Below are 10,933 nucleotides of genomic sequence, written 5' to 3' on the forward strand. Positions count from 1 at the left end.
TGGGTTTGGCAGCTTAATACTCCAATTTCTTCCTTCATTGACTTACGATATTTTACTTCTCTCACTCTCCTGACCCCTTGAGCAATATCCTAAGCCCCTCCCCTCCCTTTTATTGTCTCCTTTGGCTTTTTTGATAATTAGGGTTTTCTGTATTAACTCTTAATGGTTAATGAGAACCCTTTCTTTTTCCCTGTGTGTTTCCCCTCCACTCCCACCTTGCAACTCAACATGCACAGATTCACTTCCAGTCCAATATACATCTTGCCATGTTTCCTATACCTTATTAAAACTGCTTTCTTTATGGTCTGATTCAAGTACTCACCATTCCAGTTAAATCTCTAATCATTCCAGTCCCTATTGATTTTCAGTGAATTTTATTTTTTAAAGACTTTAATAATGTCTTGCCTACTTTATGAATGAATGACATATATTCCCAAATAAATTGTATATCCCTAAGCAATAGTTATTTTGTCCTTTGATAGATTCTTTAATCCATATTGTGTGTGGTAGGGATTTCACAAATACTCATTGAAAGTAATAATTGAATTCTCTTTTTTTAGATTCTTCTTTAGAACTCTTCCTTCTTATCCACAATTTGGATAGCCAGATGTTGAGAGGAGACAAAAGCCAGCAAATTATTGCACAATTGTCATCTTTACGTAACATATACCTTATAGCATCTATTGATCACCTCAATGCTCCGCTCAGTAAGTTAAATAATACTATTTTTCTTTCTTGACATATCTTTCTTACAAAATTAATTTTCTTACTATTGTCACAGCATTTGTTTTTTTAGTACAGTTTTCTTTTATTGCATCTTTAAAGTCACAGGTAGCCAAAAATCTAGGTGTCCTAAATCTGTTTTAGAACATAATAATTGGAAATAAAAATTCAGATTCTAAAGGAGGTGTTTTACACCTAAAACTTCTCGAAAGAGAGGAGACCCAACTGCTATTTTGATCTTTTTCTACTCTTTGTGGTATAGCAACATTTATTTTATGCAATTTAATTCAGAAACTGTGATAATCTTATTGAACAAAATGTTAAATTATTAAAACTTTGTAAAAGAATGCCTTGGTAGCACTAATATGTTTTAACTTATATTTAATATACCAATGACAATTCAGATGTTGATTGACAATGAAATTAGATTGTTAGGGACTGATTTGGATGGGGAAATGGCAAAAACAGAAGTTTACAGGATTCATTTTTTATTTAATGTCTCATTCTTCCCTAGAGTGGAATTTGGAATTTAGTAACATAACAATATGGAAATAATTAGTAATTGTTTTCATTTCTTTCGTCATGTGCTCTAGTGTGGGATCATGTAAAGCAGAGTCTTTATAACTGGCTCTGGTATGAAACCACTACATATAGTCCATATACTGAAGAAACCTCCTATGAGAATTCTCTTCTGGTTAAACAGTCTGGATCACTACCACTTAGTTCCCTAACTCACGTCTTACGAAGCCTTACCCCTAATGCAAGGTAAGAATGAAAATTATAGTTTTTGGGTTTTTTTTTTAAATTATACATTTTAAAGCATGCACTACTAGTTTTAATGGCAATACTAAAGTTCCTACTTAGCCTGAAGGATTAAGAGAATAGTAGTAATAAGAGTCCCTAGTACTGGGTTATATCAGACTACTCAATAGTAGTCTACCAAATTGCCCAATAATAAAGCAGGAGTACCAACATTTTTTTTTCATAATAGATTTTTATATTTGTGAATAGGAGCATCTTGGTGGTCATTATGGAGGAAAAGCAGAACTTTGATGGATTTTGCTTAAATTTGATGGTTATTTTTAATTACATATAAGTATTGTAATTCAAACACAGGCTCCTTTACATGAACTAGTTCATTTGATCCTCATAACCACTCTAAGGTAGATAGTAAAGGGCACAGGGATTTTTATTCAAATCTACCTGGTTCTGAGGTTCATGCTTTTAAACATCTTTGTATAATGTCTCCAGTGAAGCACTTTCAGCAGCCTAACCAAGAGGCATATCTGAGTTAATAAAATCTTAAGAAAATGGATATAGCATGAGCCAGCAAAAAAATAAATTGTATGAAAATTAACTTGTTGAAAGAGACTTTTAGTATCACACCACCACCACCGAAGCATACAATTCTAGAACTATTTTTAACAAGACAACGTGTTGAAAAACAACAAACCTTGTTGAGAATAGATCATTAAGATTTGAATAAAAATACTATGTTCTTTAGTGGACTGAATAAAGGCAGTAGCACTTCCTTCCAAGTTAGAAATCTATTAGATCTATAAATCAAAACATAAATGATTTTTTTGTGTTTTAAACAGAAAACTCAAAAAATTTTAAGAATAAGGAGTTAGACTAGCAAAGACGTTTTTCTTTATTTGAAGTGTAATGAGGGAAGTTGCAGATTAGTCACAGAGATGTAGATTATAGCATAGATAGTACAGTCAGTATTGTGATAACTACGTATGGGACCAGGTGGGTACTTGAAGCCGGGTGGTGGGGTGTGGACCGCTCTGTAAAGTACAGGACTTTCTAACCACTTTGCTGTACATCTGAAACTAATACAGAATAATATTAAATGTAAACTGTAATTGAAAAATAAAAAAATACATTAAAAAAAGAGCAATGAGGGGACATTTCTGTACAAGATGGCATAATACTTTCATACTTTGATTCATCTCCTCTTGGGCCAAACACACTGCATCATAGATTAAATGTAACAAAAAGATATAGCCTGACTAAAAAATATGAACATCTCAGTAGAACAGAATCATAAAGCAGTGAGAGAGGTGAAGCCACAGCCCAGCTACCTTATGGATCTAGAAGCAGCATTTGCAGCCAGGAGTTTAACTTATGTGGAATAACAGTAGTGTGACAATGTCACTTAGTGCCCACACCCAGACATTTTTGTTCAGGACAAATATTAAATTGGATGGGATGGTAGATGTAAAAATAAAAAGCATGTAAAATGATAGTATATGGTGTTCAAATTTATATATACAGGATGGGCAAAAGTAGGTTTACAGTTATGAGTATGTGAAACAGTTTATTCTTGTATTATTATTTTTTAATTACTGTATTATTTGCCATACGAACAACTCTAAACCTCTTTTTGCCCATTTATTTATATGTGTATATAAATAAATACATTTATTCATATGTATATATAAGGAATAAAAACTTTTCAATGTAGGTGGATATGAAAAATTCCTAATTTAGGATAGTAATGACCCTGGAAAAGAAAGGAGGGGAATAGGTAGGAGATGGGGTACACAGGAACTTTCAAATAGATCTTGGGCTTTTTTGCTAGCAGTTTATTTTCCATTTATTTGTTTCTCTTTTTAAAATTTTTGTTTTAAAATAATTATAGATTCACAGAAGGCTACAAAGAAATGTACAGGGAATTCGCAGCACCTCTTTCCCAACTAGTCCTCATGCCAACATCTCACACCACAGTGCAGTATTAAAACCAAGAAACTGACATTGGCATGATCCATGGAGCTGCTTACTTATTTCGATTTCTCCATTAATACATTCACTCATTTGTGTGTATGTGTGTGTGTGTGTGTGTTTAGTTATGCGATTTTGTCACATGTAGCTTTGCTTAACTACCTCCCAATCAAGACACTCAACTGTATTATCACAAGACTCCCTCATGCTAATGAATTTTATTTTATAAAGCTGTTTTTGTACACTTGAAAATAAGATTAGCATTGTGTTAATATTGAAATAGGTATTAAATGGGTATCTAATCAAAATTTTTGATGGAATTAGGAACAGAAAAAGTCTTCAATTTTACTGTTATGCTTACTGCTAATGCAAGTTGCTATGTATGAAATTGGGGATCCATGCAATATAAGTACTCACAACATTAAATATGACGCTGACTGCTCTAAAGCATATATTTTTTAATGTGGCATACTTAAATGTGTGCTAGCCTTCAACACTTTTAAAAATATATTTAAACTACTTTGAAATTTTGGTTCATTCTGCAAACGCCAATATTGTTTAGTCTTTACTTACTATGAATGTGATTGGTCAAAAATCTTAACCAAGCCCTGGCTGGTGTTGCTCAGTGTTTAGAGTGTTCGCCTGAACACCAAAGCATCATGTTTGATTCCCGGTCGGGCACGTACCTGAGTTGCAGGTTCAGTCCCTGGCCCTAGTCGGGGCACATGTTGGAGGCAACCAATCAATGTGTCTTTCACATCGATGTTTTTCTCTCTCTCACTCTCTTTCTCCCCCCATTTCCACCTCCCTTCCACTCTCTCTAAAAATAAATAAAAAGTCCCTTGGTATCTTCGAGGGATTGGTTTCAGGACACCCTGTAGATAATATTTATTGTTGTGAGTACTTATATTGCATTGTTAAAAAAAAGTCTTAACCAAAATATAGCTGTGGAGTCAGTGGCAGTGCAGTTGACCCTTGAACAACATGGGTTTGAACTGCACAGGTCCACTTTTTTACACTCAGACTGTTTTCAATAAATATATAATCAGCCCTCAGTATCCCCTTGTTTTGCATCCATGGATTCAATCAATTGCAGATCAAAAACAGTATTTTCAATCCATGGTTGGGGATCCCCAGAGGCGGTGGGCCAACTCTATGCGTTGTTCTACGCCATTTCATATAAGGACCTTGAATATCCTTGGAGTATGGTATCTACAGGGTGTCCTGAAACCAATCCCTGGAAGATACCAAGGGACAACTAAGAGTCAAAAGTTATACTTGGGTTTTCAACTACTTGGAGGGGAGGGATTGGTGCCCCTAACCCCTCTCATTGTTCAAGGGTCAATTATACTTAATTATACAGTGGTTATTTAGATAAGCCAAGTATATTTATAGTAACTGTTTTCTACATTATCATAAAAATGAAAATGCAGAGGTTTAACATTTTTGCTATACCCAAGGACTCCTAGGAATCTTAGTTTGTGTAACATTGCTTTCAACCCCCATAATTCCACTTGGTCCACTCTCCTACAGAAATAATTCAAAATCAGTAAGTGGCCTGTCGGCATGGCTCAGTGGTTGAGCATCAGCCTAGGATCCAGGAGATGGAGGTTCTATTCCTGGTCAGGGCACATGCCCCAGTTTCGGGCTCGATCCCCAGCAGGGGGTGTGTAAGAAGCAGCCAATCAATGACTGTCATCATTGATGTTTCTCTCTCTCTCTCTCCATCTCCCTTCCTCTCTCTGAAATCAATAAAAATATATTTTAAAAAATAATAAATAAAAATCAGTAAGTGAAAAAGTGAGGTATAAAATGGTGTAAATACCATATATAAATGCATGAATTTGTGTTTTCAACCTGCCTTATTCCACAAAGATTTTAGAAAACAGCACACACAAGTATCATTTCCACATCAGATGTTAGTGTTGTTATTTTAGGGCTATGGGATTGATATTTTCATTAGATTTTATTATATATTCCATTTTCTATAGTGCACTAACCTATTGACTAAAAAAAAAAAAAATAGTCCTAAATTTTCCTTAAAAGGAATTTAAAAAGTGTTTTCTTTTTAAGTAGGCCAGTATATGATGGTCCTTGGAGAAAGGAACAGAGCTAATGTAGACAAGCCAAGTATTTCACATTCCCTTCATGTATTTCACTACTAGCTGTTATCTTTTGATGTTAACATTTTGGATTTGAATTCCTATATGTTTTTGTTTTTTTTCTAGGGGGATTTTCAGGCTACTAATAAAGTATCAGCTGGATAACCAGGATAACCCTTCTTATATAGGTATCCAATATTTATATTAAGTTGTGTGACTTTGTTTCACCCCATAAATTCCTTTTTCTGGAATCTAATACTAGCACTACAGTTTTTCACAGCGATGAATAAATGGTTTGCTCTGTGATCATGGTGTCTGCCACGTGGCAAATATTCTAACAGCCCTACAGATGCACAGCTGAACAGGCTGTTCATCAATGTGAACTGAAAGGCAAGCCCAGCTTGCTTTTTAAATTTATTGTGCTAACAATGGATGTGTATCTACCAATTACATATATTTCATACATTGGGCATCTTAGGAGATTTTGTTCCCTTGGAGTAAAAATGTGTTAATTTAAACATTTTAATAATCGTTCAGCTCTCATGCCTTATTAGGTCCCCTCTTTAAAAGTCAACTTTGTTCACACTATTTAGAACTGCCTACAGGGTTATGTAATACTTGGTCAGTTGACTATTTTTAACCAATCATTTTTGTTTAAAAAATATAAGCCACAGTATTCTCTAGTTTTGCTTCTTCCAGAGGCACTTACCAATTTTTTTTTTTTTTAAATCAATACTGAATGACTGCTTTGAAATACTGTGGCCACAAGCACTATTTCTATGGTCTTTGGTTTGGGTATACACATATGGGATCATGTCTTAAATGCTGACTTATGTTCACATCTCCTTTTGAACTTTCCAGGACTTTCTTTTCAAGATTTTTACCAGCAGTGTCGGGAGGCATTCCTTGTCAATAGTGATCTGACACTTCGGGCCCAGTTAACTGAATTTAGGGACCACAAGCTTATAAAAACTAAGAAGGTGAGACTTTGCTGTTATAGCATATTCCAGGAATAGCATTTCTTGTTTACTTAAGGTCAAGTGTTCCTTTGACTAGATCTGATTGTGGAACTGAGGTTCCATGATAGGTCACAAGGATTCATTTAGTTCTGTAGAAAGAGATAAGGTAATGAGATTAGAGGGCCAGGAACTAAGCCTAAATGTGACATTTAATAGCCAACTAAAAAATACGCCTGCAAGGTGAGAGGAACAGCCAGAGTCGGGAAGAAAATTAGGATATGTTGTCACAGAAGCCAAGAAAAGCATGTTTTAAGAAAAAAAGAATGGTCAGCAGTGTCAGGTGCTGCTTAGAGGCCAACCAAGGACTAGAAAGACCTATTGGACTTAGGAATATGGAATCCCTCTGTCTAAGCCAGCAGTTTTCAGCCGGTGTGCCACAACACACCGGTGCGCCACAAGAATTTTAAAACGTGATACCTGACTGTTTAGTCAGGGGCACTAACCTCTTCTCCCTTAGATTGTCAAATAAAAATATGACAACAGCCAACATAGCAATAGCCGTCCTGTGTGAGTGAGTCAAAATTATACCTATTTTTGTCAGATTGGCAAAAAACACAGCATGTTTTTTGGTGTGTCGCATAATTATAGTATTTTATGTGTGCCATGAGGTGAAAAGGTTGAAAATCACTGGTCTAAGCAAGAGCTTTTTTGGTGACATGATAATGGTGGCAGTAGCTAGGTTGTGCAGGGTTGAGAGAAAAGTGAGGAAATAGAGACCACCGTTGATAGACAACTCTTCTGAAAAGGTACAGGGGTTGGGTGATAGTTGGAAAACAACAAGGGTTCAGTGAGAGTTACTTAAAAATGGGAGATACCTAAATGTATTTTAAAGTCAATGGAAAGGATCCAGTTGAAGGAATAAAAGAACAGAGAAATCAGTAGTGTAAGATTGTCTATAAAGAGCAGGATGAAGAAAATAAATACCCACCTACTCACCCTCTAGTCTTTGCCACTATAAAGTGACTTAACTATAAACTCAGTGTAAATAGATTTATGTCTGTGTGCCCTTTTCCCTTAACTTTTATACTTCTAAATTTATATAAAATATTAAATACACTTTTTAACCTACGATGGGATTTAAATTTATCTCTTACAAATGACTAACATCCAGGGTATTCTTACATCTTTTAGGGAACTGATGGAGTGGAATATTTATTCATTCCTATCGACACTGGAACATTGACCGAGTTCCTGGAAAAGGAAGAAGAGGAGTCTTGAAGCTGTCCTTGATCCTGAGTATCCTGTGGAAAGGTGGTTGTACTCCAGCTGCCACTCCTCCAGTCTAAAGTGGTGTGTTTATTTCCAACATCAGACTCTTTTTCCATTGTACAAGATTTAAAATTGGGAGGGGGAATGTCATGAATTAACCTCAATTAGCCTGGCTAATTAATTACCATCTCTAGTACTGTGCTGTTCAGTGGTTCTCAGGTTGGAGAAAATGTGCCTTCCATTCATTACCTCTCTGGAGATTCTTGCTGGAATGAACAGTGTGCTCAGGGACTGTGTGGAACTAGATGTTTTTTAATTCTTTTATACTAGAGGTGATATTACTCCTGATTTTTTGAGGGCCTTTTAACACTCCAGGAGCTGATTGTTTGCAAATGTGCTTGTTCCAGAGTGTACAAAGACAATGGCATCACATAAGTCTGCTTTATTTGTTGTTCTGTGTGTCAGAACTGGTAAGTGAAACAAAGAAGGCTTACTGTTTCTGAAATTGCTTAACAAAAGGTGTTAAATTGGGGACAACTAGGTGATCCAGCTTTTTCCTTTTGGATATAAGCTACAAAAGGGGGGGAGGGGTGGCGAGGGCATGACACTATTCAGTTGGGATAGTGGGAAAAGTGTAACAAGTATATAGGGTGTATACCCAGCCTCGAAAGCACACGAAAAATAATGAAACGTGGTATTCAGAAGTTAACATTTGTGCCATCACTTTCACATACAAGTGAGAAGCCAGGCTAGAGAAATACACTTCTGAACTACATATTAGTCATTATTTTCAAGACAACGGAAAATAAAAACTTAATTATTCTTCTATATTGACATTTTTTTTTTGTCTTGAATAACATGCAGTTGAGTAGCATATTAATGGCTGGCTAACACACTGTGAGACATTTCATTTATTTTCTTACAGTGACAATTTCAAGCCTCCTAAATATTTACATGGGCCTTTTCTCTTTCCTAAGAAAAAAGGCTAACTTTGGCCACTGTAGTCAGCTTACAGTTTTCACATACTCCATGAAAGGTTTCATAATTGGAAATGAATTTCATTAATATGTCACTGTAATAAAGTATGTACCACATCAGCATTTTTTTACTCATTTCTTTCACGAAAATATTTCCCCAAATGCTCAGAATTTTTTAATCATTTTTTTGTGGTATATAATTAATCAATTTTATATTAAGTCCATGAATTAAGGGTTTAAAGACAATTACTAATTAAAATATTTAAGAATTTGTACATGATTGAGTCTAAAAAATTTTTTAAATTATACCAAAGGCTAATCAATGAAAAGCAGTTCCTTTTCTATTCCTTGATCCAGTCCCTTAGGCAACCATTGGTAGTTTATGTAATCTTGCAGAGGTAGTGTATGCACATGGGCTGTATTTTTTCCTTTTAAAAACAGAAATGGTAGCATATGATACTTACTGGTTTGCATTTTATTTTTTGCTTAACATATCTAGTTTATAACAACACAGTATAAAAAAATATACAAAATCTTTTATGACCTAATGTGAAAACTTTACATTTGCCCTTAAATATCTACTAGTTTATTTTTATAATTTTTGTGCCTATACTATTTGCAAGGAGTATGTCAATAGTCTTTACTACTAATAAAAAGTCAATTTGGATGGAATCGCTCATTTATAGTATTGGTTTTTTTCACTAAAATCATCTTGAAGTTCCTTAAAAATTTTATGAATGCATCTTACAGATCTGATGAAGACTTCAGTAGAATTACATGCTCTTCATTAACTTGTTTCAGCATCAGTGCTCCTTAAGCTCAATCAGAGTTTGGCTGCTAAGGCTCCAATTTTTGCTGTTGCTTGCTTCTCATGAGACTGAAGAGACCAGAAACCTTGAAAGACTTTTCTGGCTGCTCTTAATAAAACAGTAAATAGGCCAAGAAAGGGCACAGAGGATGTAAAACAGACATTTACACTCCACTACCTTGGCATAAGACTGAATTCCTGAGGCAGTGTTCAATCAATTCTTGTGACATTCCAGAAATTCGACATTTTTAGTATCATCATTGTCATTTTAATATATGAATATTTCATTCATACACAAAATCAGTGAGTCTGGATTATGGTTAATAGATTTTTGCTTAACTTTTAAAAAAAATTACTAAGAAAACTTTTAGGTGGGCCCCCAGCCCAACACCCTGGCTTGGGAGTCAGCTCGCCCAGCTGTCAGCCTTTGCCTCCATTTCCAGGACGTCTTTATGCTACTAACACGTTTTCATCAGAAGTGTAAGAAGGATGTGCACTGCCAAGAAATGTGGAATTAGGTTCCAGTTTCCAGCTGTTATCTTCATCTATGAAGATGAAATGAAGGGGAAAAGCCATGCCTGTCTGAAACTTTTCTAAAGTTTTCAGATTACAACAGAACTGCTGAACAATTAAAGAATAATCCATGACACAAGAGTTACCTGGAACAAGTGTCCCTGAGACAGCTACAGAAGTTATTCCATTTTTTATGAGGTTACTTGTGGGGGCAGTGCTTGGCAGAAACAGTGGAACAAATTCGACAGGAAACCACCATTGATCCTGAGGAAGACCTGAACAAACTTGATGACAGGAAACTTGCCAAAAGGAAGAACATCATGGATGAATTTTTTGAGACAAATTAGAAGGATGATCCAAATTTTGTTTATGACATTGAAGCTCAGTTCCCACAGGATGAACAATTGCAGTCCTATGACTGAGACAGTCAGCTGATTTATTGGGCTAGCAGAAACTGCATGTTTACACAGAGAATGTAGATTAGTTCTAGAAAAATCTGTAAACACTAAACATACATGTTGGGTCATATTTAGATTGACCATGTTACTTTTAAAAACCAAGACATGTAGAGCACCTACTATGTAGGTACATGAGGAATATAAGAAAAACAGAATATAGGAATCTGACTTTAAGGAGCTTACAATCTAATTGGGAGATATGTCACAAACTTGTGAAAAGCTAATTAACAGTATTAGGCAGCAAAAAGATTAAAGCCAAATGCTTACAGTAAAAAAGGGTCCAAACCTACATTACTGTAGAGTAGTCAAGGAAGACTGTCCTTTAGTGGCAAGATGGGACTTTGCCTGGCCCTTGAAATGGAAGTTATTTGAATAGAAGCTTATATAGGATTCCAGA

At 35.3% G+C, this 10,933-nt stretch overlaps 1 protein-coding gene and 1 pseudogene across 4 annotated transcripts in view; both read left to right on the top strand.

The window, feature by feature from the left end:
• The window catches only part of ORC2 (origin recognition complex subunit 2), a 31,785-nt gene extending 22,356 nt beyond the window's left edge, over nt 1-9,429 (top strand). For all 4 annotated transcript variants that reach the window (XM_016208822.2, XM_016208823.2, XM_016208824.2 and 1 more), the window contains 5 exons: nt 561-707; nt 1,317-1,488; nt 5,679-5,740; nt 6,414-6,532; nt 7,703-9,429. In XM_016208822.2, the coding sequence (XP_016064308.1) occupies nt 561-707; nt 1,317-1,488; nt 5,679-5,740; nt 6,414-6,532; nt 7,703-7,789 (587 nt within the window). In that variant the 3' untranslated portion in view covers nt 7,790-9,429. The remainder of the gene's footprint in view (nt 1-560; nt 708-1,316; nt 1,489-5,678; nt 5,741-6,413; nt 6,533-7,702) is intronic.
• Nucleotides 9,430-9,516: 87 nt separating this feature from the next.
• Nucleotides 9,517-10,932, top strand: LOC148092580 (centrosomal protein of 19 kDa pseudogene; annotated as a pseudogene).
• Nucleotide 10,933: the final 1 nt, after the last annotated feature.

This window comes from Miniopterus natalensis, chromosome 8 (assembly GCF_054644295.1).
Source record: "Miniopterus natalensis isolate mMinNat1 chromosome 8, mMinNat1.hap1, whole genome shotgun sequence".
Classification (NCBI taxonomy): Eukaryota; Metazoa; Chordata; class Mammalia; order Chiroptera; family Miniopteridae; genus Miniopterus; species Miniopterus natalensis.